The sequence below is a fragment of the Carcharodon carcharias genome, chromosome 8, assembly GCF_017639515.1.
Source record: "Carcharodon carcharias isolate sCarCar2 chromosome 8, sCarCar2.pri, whole genome shotgun sequence".
NCBI classification, from domain to species: Eukaryota; Metazoa; Chordata; class Chondrichthyes; order Lamniformes; family Lamnidae; genus Carcharodon; species Carcharodon carcharias.
In genome coordinates, this window is record NC_054474.1 from 163,985,975 (window position 1) to 164,001,303 (window position 15,329).

Below are 15,329 nucleotides of genomic sequence, written 5' to 3' on the forward strand. Positions count from 1 at the left end.
CAGCACTGTCTGTAGGGGAAGGAGGAGGACGGGTGTCTACATCACTGCAGGTGCGGGTGAGCGCTTCCACTGAGCTCCCTGAAGGCAGATAGATGCCTCAGGGAGCCGCAGACCTCCAAATAATAAAACAAGCACAAAAATGCTGCAAAAAAATGTCCATGCAGCACAATCAAGCACCTGAAAGCAGACCTCCGTTCAAAAAAAACAGTCCCCAGATATTTTTTTTTATTATTTTAAGCCATAACGCAGATTTCATCCCTCCCTTGGGTGGGGTTTCATCAAAAGTGTAAAGCCCGCCTGGCCGATTGGATGGGCTACGAAAAATCGCATACAATTGGGCCGTTAATGAGCTTAATTGGCTGCTTAATTGTTGGTGGGCCCTCGCAAGATTTGGAAGAGCGCCCGCCAAGCAAAATATTGTGTGAGCGCGCAATGACGTCGAGACGTGATTTTACACCCGTTTGGGTCAGGCACGCGCCTGCCCGCGGACATAAAATTCTGGCCTTAGTGGTTTGTGCATCTTATATTAGGAAACCTATGGATGGTATTTGCCTTGCAAAGCCAAAGTTATGTAAATAGCGCATTGGGAAGTGATACACCTTCATAAGAACATCAAAGCAGTATTAAATATGGCCCCATGATCCTGCTCCACCATCCGATGCAATCAAGTGGATCTTCTGCCTCAGCTCCACTTTCCCGCCCACTCCCTTTACCCTTTGATTCCCTGAGAGATCAAAATCTGTTTATCTCAACCTTGAATATTCTCAGTGAAAGAGCCTCAACAACCAGAGAATTCCAAAGATTTATAACCCTCTGAGTGAAAAAATTTATTCTTATTTCACTTCTAAATAATCGACCCCTTACAATGAGACTGTGCCCCTATGTTCTAGATTCCCCAATCAGGGGAACCTTCATTATGTTTTACTTCAAATATAAAAGCATTTCAGTTGTTTGCAGTGTAATATTTCACACAATCTATAATGGTAACACCCGGAGGTTTAAGAGTAATTATTTATGAATATTAGCTGGGATTTTTGGCTCCAGTTTGTGGCAGGCATGTTTGGTGGCATGAGCCGAAAATATTGCGTGATGGCCCTAGTTGCGTTTCCTGGCGATGTAAATCCAGGACGCCATTGTCCCCTCACCCCATCAGTGGCAGGCTTTGTTTCCCACTGTCCAACATCTGGAACTTAATTTTGTCGTATTTGCATCTCATTATTGTGCTTACACGTCAGAATCATTCCCCCATATCAAATTTAATTCCCATGTCATCATGAATTCAGAATGGCTGCCTTTAAAAGGCATGTCGCTGTCGAGCTGAACTTCGAGGGGAACTCAGAGGTGAGTGCACACAACCTTGGGCAGCACTTGCAAGGATCGCTTGTAAGACATCAAAGAAGAGGCGCCATGCATTCAAAGAACAAAGAAAGTACAGCACAGGAACAGGCCCTTCAGCCCTCCAAGTCTGCACTGATCATATTTGCCTGTGAAACTAAAACATTTTGCACTTCCAGGGTCCATATCCCTCTATTCCCATCCTATTTATGTATTTGTCAAGCTGCCTCTTAAACACCACTATCGTACCTGCTTCCACCACCTCCTCTGGCAGCGAATTCCAGGTACTCACTACCCTCTGCGTAAAAAACTTGCCCCGCACATCACCTTTATAGTTTTCTCATCTCACCTTAAATCTATGTCCCCTGGTAATTGACTCTTCCACCCTGGGAAGAAACTTCTAACTATCTACTCTGTTCATGCCACTCATAATTTTGTAAACTTCTATCAAGTCGCCCCTCAATCTCCGTCGCTGTAGTGAGAACAATCTGAGTTTCTCCAACCTCCCCTCATAGCTAATAACCTCCAGTCCAGGCAGCATCCTGGTAAACCTCCTCTGCACCCTCTCCAATATCCTTCTGGTAATGTGGCGACCAGAATTGCACGCAATATTCCAAGTGTGGCCTAACCAAGGTTCTATACAGCTGCAGCATCACTTCCCAGCTTTTATACTCAATAGCCCTGCCGATGAAGGCAAGCATGCCATATGCCTTCCTGACTATCTTATCCACCTGCGTTGCCACTTTCAGTGACCTGTGGACCTGTACACCCAAATTCAGAGCGGGTGGGGGCACAGGCAAGTCTTTCTTTCCCACTGGCTTTCAGTGCGGTGCTGGGGCCAGGGCTGGGATGGCAAGGCAGTACAGACTGATGTAATTACACAAGCATATGCCAGGGGGAGGTGGGGGGTGGGGAGGGTGAGGGAAGCGACCACGCACTTGGAAAAGCTTGTCAAAAGTGAGCATTCTACTGCAGCTGAGACTATTCAGAGTTGGGCCTCTGAAGCATTTCTGCCCACTCAAGCAATGTGAAAGCACAAATGTGTTACCAAATGCTCCAGAACTTTTCACCTCTCGGGTGCAGCCTGCACATTAATGTGAGTTTTAGGGGGCTGCAGAACAATTGGATGTCTGGGGAAGTTGTAGAATCCACTTGCGAAAGGTGGGCATGTGCAGGCACTGATGGAGGCACTTACAGCCTCTTGCAATGTATTCAGGTTTGGGCCAGTAACCCCTCATAGTTCAAGCTAACAGCGCAGCCTTGCAATACAGGTTAGGATAACGCTTGCGCTTGAGCTGAGAGTACAGCATGCAGTCGAGTGGCCGAAGCTGCTGCCAGTTGGTCAAGTGAAGTGCGGTTGAGGTGGGTGGGGTTTTGGACAACCATGAACTGCACTAAACACTGGCCATCCAAGTGATGGCCAGCACTCTCCAGCACGGGTGAAGGGGTCTTGAGATGCAGCCAGAGACTTAACATAGAGAGGTCCTTAGGAAACACATGCTAACCCTTGTGTCTCTCTCTTGGAAACTGCTAGAGGAGATCATCAGAATCACGGAGCCTGGTGATCTAGCTGTATGCCTCATGGCTTACAGTGAGCAGAGATGAAGACGAAGATTACAATGAAAATGCCTGGCATGGCAAGCATCCTCGAATTGAAGGAGAAGCAGCATCCTCAAGATGAAGGGACAACAGAGCTTCTGACAGATGCAGCTGAAGATCCACAGCGAACTGTCACTCGTAGGCGCCTCGCTGGACCCAGAGTCTAAAGGCAGCGCTTGTCATTCCTACAGATGAGTGAGAACTGGTGTTGCTGAAGACTGTGCATGTATAGGGAACTGGTCACTTGCATATGCCACCTTCTGCAGGATTTGGTGCCAGAGGGACTTGGATGGCATCCTCTGCCAGTGGCAGTGAAAATGAATGCGGCACTCAATTTTTATGCCAGTGGCTCCTTTCAGAACTCCACAGGTGAACTGTGTGGGATCTCACAAGCCTCCACTCACAAGTGCATCCAGGAGGTCACAGATGCCACCTTTGCGAAGGCACAGAAGCCTGCTCACATCAAACATGGAGAGGTCCCACACCAAGGGTGCAGTGGCCCACATTAGGCCCCTCACTCACTTTGAGGAGCGTGCCATCACACTGACTGGTGAGGATGTGGACTTTGCCTGTGGCGACGGTGAGGTTGGCGGTGAACACCCACCTAAGGATCCTGCACCACATCATTCCTCTCTCAACACAACTGTGAGTGCTCTCTCTCCTGCTTTTGTTCTGCTGCCATGCACTGATCATTTCTACTTTGGTTCACAGGAAGCTCTGAGAAACAACTGATACCCTCAGGCAGCCAGTCTCTCAGCTCATCCACATCCTCACTTCCAACCATTGAAGAGCTGGAAATAAGCAGTCTGGAAGACCCTTCACAGCGCTTACCCACACCCTGCACCAGTGCAGAGACACACACCTCAGTGGAACCTAGATCTAAAGCAGGCTCGGGGTTCACAATCTGGTGGTCACTGCATGGACACATGTCCGCAGCAGCAGGAGGCAGGTTTGTGCAAGCTCCCTGGCACTGGGCATCAGGCATTTGTGAGGTCCGAGTCAGATGATGAGCCTCTAGATTTGGCCTTCCAACTCATCCTGGAGAGTCAGCAGAAGGTGTGGAACATCACGCAGAGCTGTTGGAAGCCTTCAACAGAGTGGCACGTGAGTCAGAGGAGTGTGTCCACCTGCTCCCTGATGAAGTGTTGCCCACACGTGCGTGTACAGAGGTCTCCATGGGGAGGATGGCGGACGCCATGGAGAGTCTGGTCCAGCAGAGATGTGTGCAGACCTGCACTCCATTGCAGTGAGTTCCTGCAGTGGCAACACGAGAGGGAAACGGAGCACCTCAATATACCTCCAATTGCTTCTTCCCCACAAGGAGTCAGGCCGGGGCCTCTGGGCACCCAAAGGGAGGAGGAGCAGCAGCTGGATGCTCTAGGTCATCCACTCAGGAATCTCAGAGGCTGTCGTCTCCCTCTGAGTCCCTGTTGCTTGTGAACCTCGTCCTCTGTCACTGCAGAGGGAGCAACTGGCCAACGAGTGATTCTGGAAGGAGAAGTGTGTGTGTTGGGGGGCAGGGCCTTTTCGGAGCCATATGCAAGCATCCTCCCACACACACGGATCCTTCACGTATCACACTCACCTCAATGTCCTGAACATTTTGAATGCTACCTGCTGGAGTTCACTTTCAGTTGAACATCTGAGCTGACCTGCATCTCCACCCACCCAATGATCACACTCCCATGCAGCACCTGATCTTGCCCACCAAGACTCTGATTTCACTTTCAATTTGGACAGCACGGTGCTATTTTGGCTTTACTTTCGCTCCCCCATCCTTTACCCTCCCCCAGTCACTGATTTCCTCCCCCCCCCCGCCATCACAGTTGAGCCCCCTGGCATCACCTTTCAACTCCCTCCGTGACCTACCAGCCACAACCCTTTTCCTTCGGGGATGTCCTTGTGAAGGTGCACATTCCCTTTCTTCCCGAAAATCCCACCCCCATCCACATTCACCTCCCCGACCACCTCCTTCCCATCTCCAGGGTCCGTGTCTGCCTCTGAGTCCCCACCAGCATCCTCACCATCCCTTCTATCGCTACCATTGAACCCTCACCCTGCCGCCTCACTCTGCCCCCGGTCATTCTCACCATTCCCTCATACCATGCCCTCCCTCAGTTTGCTCCCCAGGAGGCAGTAATGGGCCCCTCAGATCCCTCCCTTGTACGTTCACCTGGACATCTCCCCCACCTGATTGCTTTCCCCCCGGAATCCCTCCCCCCACTCCGGACACATTCCCCCAGAACCCTTTCCCCCTCCAGACTCTTCCCCCCTCTTTAGCTCCTCCCAATCCCCACTGACTTCCCCCACCTCCCCCGCCCCCCAACGCCACCCCCGTTTAACCCCCTACCCTTCCTGACTCCCAACCTCACCCTTACTTCTTCTGCCACTCTTAGTCCTTCCCTCTCCTGACTCCTTCCCCCACCCTCACTTCTTTCTGCACCCTTACTCCCTCCTCTCTCTGCACTCCTTCCTTCCCTCCTAGACTTCCTCCCCTCTCCGCTCTCCTTCCTTCTACTGGACTCCCTCCCCTCGCCACAATCTTTCCTGCCCTCTCTGTACTCCTTCCTCTCTTAGAATGCTTCCCCTCTCCACACTCCTTCCTCCCTCTGAACTCCTTCCCTTACACCTTCCACCCTCCTTACACCTCCCTCCCCAGTTATCATCTCCCCATTTACCCCTTTCTCCCCCGCACTCCTTCCAAACCAGACCCCCCAACACCTTCATTCGCCCCCTCCCAACCTCACCGTACCAACCTCACCCTCCTGATACCTTCATTCCCCCTCTCCCAACCTCAGCCCTGACACCTTCATTCCCCCCTTCCAACCTCATCCCCACAACATCTTAATTTGCCCCCTCCCAACCTCACTGCCCCCCCGACACCTTCATTCCCCACACAACCTCACCCTCCCAACACTTTAATTCCCTCCTTCCCAACCTCACCCCCCTGATACCTTCATTCCCCCTTCCCAATCTCTCTCCCCCCCCCCCCCCCCCCCCCCCCGCCCCACCGCTGACACTTTCATTCCTCGCCTCCCAACCCCACCCTCCCGATACCTTCTGCTCCTCGGATGTCCACGATGTGAGCAAGGCCCTGGCAGTAAGTCCCAACTTCTGCATGTCACAGTTGTCAAGACTGTTCTGTATGTTTTCCCGCCAATGTGGGCTGACGATCCAGTGGCGGGGCTGGATTCGATGACTTGGCTCGCAGCCACCCTCATCAGCTTCTCGGATGTGCCTGCGAGAGGAAAGAGAAATAAATATGCATGGCAGGGAACTGTGAAACAGGCGACATCACTTGCAGCATGGTTGCCTGATGGATGTTGCAGTGCAGGACCCTCACTAGGCTGAATGCCGCCGACCTCACCGCCTGCGCAGGAATGGACCAAAACCTTGCCAGGCAGCTGGATGGCTGCATTTTCAAAGGCCGTGAGGACCTTCAGCTCAGGCATGCCTCCCCCAGTCTGGGACATCTCCCTCTTGTTGTGGGCTAGCTTATCCTGCATGGAGATGGATGGAGAGAGTGTAAGGAAGATGCCTGCCAGGCCAGATGAGAAAGATGCCTGGCGTGTTTGGAGTGTGAGTGGTGCTATGGATGGTATGAGGACACAATGGGCAGGGGAGATGAGGGTGCTTGTGAGAGAGTGAGTGGTGATGTCCCTTGAGCTGGCAATGAGAGCAGCGAACCCCGAGGTTGTGTGATGGGTTTGTGAGTGCTTGAATTGAGAGTGATGAGAAGAATGACTTACCCTGGCAGAACGGAGGAGATCATTCATCCCCTTGTGGCACTGGGTGGCTGTCCTCTTTTGGAAGGCGTTGGCGCTCACCACCGCCTCCCATGCTGGATTGGTGAACTTGGTGGCTGGTCTTCGCCCAGAACGGGAGGGGAGGAGTTTGAGGCTTTCGCTGCATCCAGCAGGCGGTCCAGAGAAGTGTCACTAAATTTGGGGGCTACCGTCACCTTTGCTTTCGGGGCCATCTGTCACCTGCAGCAGTCTCAGTCCATAGACATGAAGTAGGCTGTGCTCTGGTGCACCTTAAATATGGTGCCCGAAGTGAGGAAGCGCTGAGGTCACGGCGAAGCAGGCAAATCCGAGCCTGCCTGCCAGTGATCCGGCGTGTTTCCCATGCATGCATTATTTAATGAGGCCGCAAGTGGACGATACGGCGCAAAAACCCGACATTGCGGCCGGCGGGAAACATGTCGTATTTCACGTCCGCCACTCCACTTGGTACAATTCAGGGAAAATTCCACCCATTGAGTTTGTCACTTAAAAAAAATGCAGTGTGATTGTTTTAAATAACCCAGATCCATTTGTCTGCATTCTTTGATGTACATCATTCAAACGGATCCTGGGAGTAATGAGATTAATTAACACACTTTAGCCCTGGTCCAAATAATTTTTTAAAAATTAATTCAATCCTTTGTTGAGCTATTTTGAGCTGGGCCCAGGAGCGATCAGGTGAATATGGAGATGGGGAACGTGGGAGTGAGTTTTCATAAATAAGAACAATACGAAAAGGACTCTTTTATTTCTGAATGAAGAATAGCTCTTGTTTCTGTTTTTGTGACGGTTTTTACTTCTGATTTCTGAACGACCTCTATTGCCACAAATAATTTGAAATAAACAAGTTGGAAGGAGGTTCAGTTCCAGTGTGGAATGGATCAAAATAAGGCCCAATTCTAGCTTCAGTTTATTTATCAAGAATTCTTAAATGTGCTCTGATATTTTTTAAAGAGCTCATTGTACAAGATTTACTGTCCAGAGTTGTGCCCATTTTCTGGCATCGTTATGTGGGAAATGGTTGGAGAACTGGTTGGGAGCCATCTTGCTGTTTGTGTAACTGTAATAATCTCACAGAGCCATTTCTGCTGGAATTCAGCTGGAATACCTGCCCATATATGGCTGGGTGTTTTGAAAAGATGTGTCAATGACAAAATGACATGAGGCATCACATTTTCCATTATTGGTGCCTCAGGAAAATCCTAGCATTCAACAGACACCACAAAAAGGTGTAAAGACCTAAGGCAGGCTGACCAGGTACACTGGAGCACCAAATCGCTATTGACAGATTTTTCAGCTCATCGGGCCTGGGATTTAATTTGTTTTTGCTTCCAGGGCACCCACCCCTTTCAACTGCTGTAGGCACCTTGTCTTGTGCAGCTGCTGCCATTCCTCCCTTGTGCTGTCCCTACAATCAGCCCTAAAAGATTGCAAGTACATTATGTAACAAATTCCTTGCCAACCACTGCCATTATATGATGTTCTTTTAAAAAAAACCCCATAGTCACTAAAATGCCAATCAAAATGTGGTTCCACTGCACTTCATGAAGTATTTTCTCCTGGCCTGTTAGGATGAATTAAGGTGTATTCAAACTTGACCTGCTCCACAACAGGATCAGGAGCTGATTGTCTAAAAACGAACCAAGTTTGCGCTGTGACAGAAATTCAACAGCAAAGGCCTGTGGCATTGCAGGCAACCATCCATCCTCCCTTGAAAAGCTCAGCCCTTTTTATTATTCCTGCACTTCTCCCATTTGTTGCTTAATATTAACCCCTTATTGAGTAAAATTGATACATAGTGCTCCTTCCCATTAACATTGAATCTATAATCTATAATGCAAGTAGAGAAAATTAGATGGAGAGGTGGATATCTTTGGTGCAGAATGCTTTGAAGTGCTCAGAAATTGTCAAGTATCCCAATTTCTGAGAGAGAAGGATTTTCAGCCATGGGGTGAGACAGACAGCCTTGGAAAGAGGAAGCAATTATTTGCTGGGCATTTTGTAAGAAAGGGTGCAGCACATGGTGTTGGGGATGGAGTGACACCTTCAAGGAAAGGATCAGTAATGGTAGGATGGAGAGCAGGTGAGATGTGAGAGCGGTGGTAGTCTAAATGTTGATGGCTCAATCTATAAACAATATTTACAAAATGCATGCAAACTGAAATTCCATGTGTGGTGATGCCGGTGATTATGTTGCCATTTCATCTGTCGGTTAGTGTTGCCAACCCTCCAGAATTGTCCTGGAACCCCGCCGCCCAGGAATTAAACTTAATCTCCAGGGCGCTGCTGCACAGGAGAAAAATTATAGGGCTGTTTAAAAAAACATATGTTTTTCATTTACATTGAATGCTTTCATTTATTAACTATAGAAGTATTAGAGATGGGGGAGAAGTTTGATTTGGTTGGGCTGGTTGAGGGTTGTGAGATGAAACCTCCCGAGAATATGTCCAGCTAGAGTTGGCAATCCTACTGGTCGGGCCCCACAGTTCTGTTTCCACTGAAGATTGTGGGGTCAGCTGGAATTCACAAATTATATAAGTGAGGTGGCCACATGTGCCAATTTGAGCACATCTCTAATGCCCATCTGTTCATAACTTGTTGGAAACACTGGTTGCCCACTTGGTGGTGATGGTTGAGGAGGGGGGGGGGGGGGGGGGGTGGTGGGGGGGGTGATGTTGGCTGCAGTGTGTGAAAGGGTTGGGGTGTTGGTGCCTTTTGATTGCCCAGGCCCCTTGTCCTTGGCCTTCAGGTTGATTTGATGCAGGATATGGGAAAATGTTTCAAAACAATGTCAAGTCTCATTGGTGGTCCAGGCTGATTGCCAGTGTTATTTACACTATTATGGGGTCTGGTTATGCCAGCACTCACTTGGTGTACAACTGCCATTAATATTCCGGCACTGTTTCCAATTTAGGAATAGAAATGCCTGGTTCAAGCAGACCTCTGCCCCTGCAGCACCCAGAGCATTGTTGGAGGTTCCACCTCCCACAAAGCAGTCAATAACAGCAGCATTCTGCCACAGCTGTCCAGGAATTTTGGTTCCCTGAGTATATTTAGTATAATAATAATGATAGATTATCTAAGGCAGACCTACTTTTACACAAAGAGATTGGATTAAAGTCCTTGTTAGATAGATACCAGTATTTGTCTTTCTCCAAAGTCGCTGCCACCACGCTTAGATTTTTCTGTTAACTTTGGCACAGTTGAGATCAGGGATTTTGGGAATTATTTCATTCTTGGAAGTGCCAATTTCCTCAGCGTGCATTGAGTAAATGGGATATAACATGGGAAAATGTGAAGTTGTATTTTGGCAGGAAAATTAAGAAGAAGCATATTATCTAAATGGTGAGAGATTGTAGAGCTCTGAGATGCAGAGGGATCTGGGTATCCTAGTGCATGAGTTACAAAAGGCTAGTATACAGGTACAGCAAATAATTAATAACACTCACAGAATGTTATTGTTTATTGCGAGGCGAGTTGAATCCAAAAGTAGGGAGGTTATGCTTCAGTTATACAGGGCATTGGTGAGACCACATCTTGAGTACTGTGTACAATATTGGTCTCCTTATTTAAGGAAGGATATCAATGCATTGGAAGCAGTTCAGAGAAGGTTTACCAGACTAATACCTGAAATGGATGGGTTGTCTTATGAGGAAAGGTTGGACAGGCTAGGCTTGTATCCGCTGGAGTTTAGAAGAGTAAGAGTTGACTGGATTGAAACATATAAGATCCTGAGGGATCTTGACAGGTTGGATGCGAAAAGGATGTTTCTCTTGCAGGAGAATTTATAACTAGAGGTCACTTTTTAAAAATAAGGGGTCAACCCATTTAAGACAGAGATGGGGAATTTTTTTTTCTCTTAGAGGGTTGTGAATTTTTGGAACTCTCTTCCTGAAAAAGCGATAGAAGCAGAGTCTGAATATTTTTAAACCAGAGTAGATAGTTTCCTGATAAGCAAGGGGGTGAAAAGGTTATCGAGAGTAGGTGGGAATGCAGAGTTGAAGTTACAGTCAGATCAGTCATGATCTGACTGAATGGTGGAGCAGACCCAAAGGGCCCTGTGGCCTACTCCTGCTCCTAATTCGTATGTTTGTACGAGCAAAAACATTTGGGGAAGAGGGTTTCAGATTTTTACTGCTCTTCGTGTGTAAGAAGTGCTTTCTGACCTCCCTCCTTAAATGGCACACAATTACTTTTATCTGCCCTCATTCTGCATCCACCCTGAGCAATGTTTTTAACAATTTAAGCACCTTGATTAGATCACCCCTAAAAAGATATTTTTCTTAATACCCAAGAGAATACAAACCAAGTTTATGCAAACTGCCCTCAAAGTTGAACACCCTAAGCCTCTGTATCATTTCTGTTGAATCTGTGCTGCAGCTCCTCCAAGGCCTATATATTCCTCTATCTAGATGGGGGTCATAACAAGGTTCTATATAACTGAAGCATAACTTCCTCCTTTTTGTGATGCAGTCTCCTTGAACTTAAAGGTCAATATTCCATTAACCACTTTGATTGCTTCTTGGCTCCTGTACATTAATATTAAATGATTTACCTACTTCGACTCCCAAATCTCTTCACCCCTCCACAGTTCCTCACCATTTGGAAAATGTTCTGACTTATATTTCTTAGGTCCAGAGTGGATGTCCTCACTCTTGTCCATATTGAACTCCGTTTACCACTCATTTAATTTGTCAACGTTCCCTTGCAACTTACTGTCCATCCTAGTCTAGTGGATTGGAACTGTGGTTAAGTAAAGTTGAATGGCAGTTCTGTCATTGATGTGCTAGTCTTTCCCTAAATGTGACATTCACTCATTCTTATGGTGACGGAGCTTTGAAAAGGAAATTAAATATTTTGGGAGACTTGCTCTGCTGCTTGTAGGTTCCATTGTTGAAAAATTTCAAGGACAATAAGAAATTGAAAATCACAGGCTGTTACAATTGGTTGCCAGACTACGATGTTATTGACATGACTGATGTTTTGTGTAGGCATTGGTTGGGAGCCTAAGCAAGGGTATTCTGACTTAACTTTACCCCTTTTAAATGGTATCGTGTTATCATTTTTAGTCAGGGTTTTGATTATGGTACCCTCACATCATGTGTGATTTGGTATATCTAAGTGTTATAACTTGTAATGGTTAAATTTATTTCCTTTATCGATTGGATAAGAAATTGGCTGAGTGACAGGAAACAGAAGGCAGTGATAAATGGTCATTTTTCAGATTGGAAGAAGGTTTAAAATGGAGTTCCCCAGTTGTCAGTGTTGGGACCCTTGCTCTTCCTGATATATTAATGACCTAGACTGTTGTGTTCATGGCATGATTTCAAAATTTGCAGATGATACAAAGATTGGAAATGTTGTCAGCTGAGGATAGTCTTGAACTTCAAAAGGACATAGGCCAGTTGGTGCATTGGGCAGACAAGTGGCAGATGAAGTGTGAAGTGATTCATTTTGGCAGGAATGGAGCAATGGAATAAAATAATGTGAGAAACTCTAAGGGAGGTGCACGAACAGAAGGGTCTTGGTGTATATGTAGATAAGTCATTGAAGATGGCAAGGCATGTTAAGAGAGCAATTAATATAGCATTTAATATCTTAGGCTTTATTAATAGGGGCATTGAGTATAAGAGTAAGGAGGTCATGTTGAACTTGCTTAAGACACTAGTTAGGCCTCATCTGGAGTATTGTTTCCTGTAAAAGGCAGAAGTCAGGAGTGTAATGGGATACTCTCCACTTGTCTAGATGAGTGCAGCTCCAACAACACTCAAGAAGCTTGACACCATCCAGGACTAAGCAGCCCGCTTGATTGGCAGCCCATCCACAAACATTCACTCCCTCCACCACTGAGGCACAGTGGCAGCAGTGTCTACCATCCACAAGATGTATTGCAGGAACTCACCAAGGCTCCTTGGACAGCACCTTCCAAACCCATGACCATCTAGAAGGACAAGGGCAGCAGACACATGGGAATGCCACCACCTGGAAGTTCCCCTCCAAGCCACTCAACATCCTGACTTGGAAATATTTCACAGTTCCTTCACTGTCGCTGGGTCAAAATCCTGGAACTCCCTCCTTAACAGCACTGTGGGTGTACCTATACCACATGGATTGTAGTGGTTCAGGAAGGCAGCTTACCACCACCTCAAGGGCCGTTAGGGATGGGCAATAACCAGCGATGCCTGCACCCCGTGGCCTGGCCCTGGAACACAACAGTCAGCTCTTTAAGGAAGCCTATAGATGCCTTCCTGAACGAGGACCATTGAAATCTGTGAGAACGGGGATTAAAATGCAAGGGATGACAGCATCCATGGTAGTGTTCAGAGGAAGATACAGCCTTGATTGGAGATGGTGAGGGGAGGGGATTTGAAGTACAATATAGAAAAAGTTTTGACTAGTTATGATCTGTATTGGTCATTGCTTTAGCCTCACCTACATTTCTTAGCTTAAAAAAAAGGACCGTAAAGTGCTAAATATTAATGCATGTCACTGTTTCTTTATTTCCAGACCACTGACTACACACCAGGAACATGGCACCGAACTGATGTGCATTTGGAGAACCCAGAATATCACACCAGATGGTATTTCAAATATTTTCTAGGAAAAGGTAATGCCGCAAACCTGGAAGTTGTTCTTTAATGGGCCAGATAAGGTAAAATGGCTGTCGACGAGCCTGGTGCTTGGCAGGAGGTGCTCCGATTGGAGGGCTTGCACCTTCAGATTGCCAAGGCAGCCTCTTCCTTTGTGCTGTAGTTTCTGCCATTCTATGGAAGTGTGCACTGTTCTATTCCAAGACCCTGCGGATTTAATTTAACAGATTTTGGGTTAGACCTAAGGTATTAACAGTTGCCTGCCCTACCAATTGCTGTCAAAACACAGCCAGCATGACCCTGTTATATTGTGTGGCAGCAAACTGCACTGTGCCCACTGTGAGAGAGAGCTTGTGTAAGTAGAGACTGGTAAATTTTTAATGTTCAGAGATAGGCTGGGCTGGAGCTTCTACTTTCCGAGAACATTGCAGCAGAATCCGCTGTTATGTTACAAACACAGACTGGTTTTACAAAGCCCATCCCAATAGCTGTTGAAACAGGATACAGCACTTGATGCTGTAATGAATTTGAACTTGTCACTGTCTTAGAGATTAGCTTCCCATATTAATTATTTTGCCACTGTGAGCCATTCAAAATTGCTGAGAGACTACAATCTAATTTGCACAGATATTGAGCATGCAGAAGTTGGAAATAGTCCAAAATCTAGAATGTTTCTTATTGTAACTTAATAAAGAGAACTAAAAAATCCACCACTCCCCTCCCTCCACTTCCACTGAGATTTTCACTCGTGATGACTGATTTCTATCTTTAAAGCTGTAGCTATACTGTACTTATGGCTTGAGAACAATAACTATAGAAGTTTATGTGTACAACAGGCTGTAACTTCCTTTCTCATGTGTGAAGAACCATGAGCCCTCGCAATTATTGTTAGGAGAATGCAGGTACCACAGAAGTGCCCACACTTCTGTGATGAGAATCGATACTAAAACTATAAAATGTTGAACAGACCGCATGGGCCCTTTTAAAACTAGATTACATATTAGACTATGGAGCTAAATTGCAGGCTGCATGAAATCCAAGCAGCATCAACAGGTCCTGCTGAGGGTCTCATCCGCTCTAGTTTAATATGTTCAGGAGCCAGACTGGGAACAGTCCCTTCTCACCTACATCCGTGATTCCTCTGACACCCTACATCATATCAACAATTTCCAGTTCCCTGGGCCCCAACCGCCTCCTCTTCACCATGGACGTCCAGTCCCGCTACACCTCCATCCCCCACCAGGATGGTCTGATGGCTCTCCGCTTCTTCCTCGAACAGAAGCCCGAACAATCTCCATCCACCAGTACTCTCCTCCGTCTGGCTGAACTTGTTCTCACACTGAACAATTTCTCCTTAAACTCCTCTCACTTCCTCCAAATAGAAGGTGTGGCTACCCACATGGGCCCCAGTTATGCCTGTCTCTTTATGGGGTATGTGGAACATTCCTTATTCCAGTCCCACTCCGGCCCCCTCCCACAACTCTTTCTCCGGTACATCGATGATTGCTTCAGTGCTGCTTCATGCTCTCGTCTGGACCTGGAAAAATTTATTAATTTTGCTTCCAATTTCCAATCCTCCATCATTTTCACATGGTCCATCTCTGACACTTCCCTTCCCTTCCTTGAACTCTCTGTCTCAAATTCAGGTGATAGACTATCCACCAATATTCATTACAAGCCTGCCGACTCCCACAGCTACCTTGACTACAGCTCCTCACACCCCACTTCCTGTAAGGACTTCATTCCATTCTCTCAGTTCCTTCGCCTCTGTTGCATCTGTTCTGATGATGCCACTTTCAAAAACAGTTCCTCTGACATGTCTTCCTTCTTCCTTAACCGGTTTTCCACCCACGGTGGTTGACAGGGTCCTCAACCGTGTCCAGCCCATCTCCTGCGCATCCATCCTCACACCTTCCTCTCCCTCCCAGAACCATGATAGGGTCCCCCTTGTCCTCACTTATCACCCCACCAGCCTCCGCAATCAAAGGATCATCCTCCGCCATTTCCGCCAACTCCAGCA

General features: G+C 47.2%; 1 protein-coding gene across 3 annotated transcripts in view; it reads left to right on the forward strand.

Moving 5' to 3' along the window:
* Positions 1-15,329, forward strand: part of garnl3 (GTPase activating Rap/RanGAP domain like 3) — a 489,806-nt gene that overhangs the window by 264,251 nt on the left and 210,226 nt on the right. For all 3 annotated transcript variants that reach the window (XM_041193696.1, XM_041193695.1, XM_041193697.1), the window contains exon 4: positions 13,227-13,326. In XM_041193696.1, the coding sequence (XP_041049630.1) occupies positions 13,227-13,326 (100 nt within the window). The remainder of the gene's footprint in view (positions 1-13,226; positions 13,327-15,329) is intronic.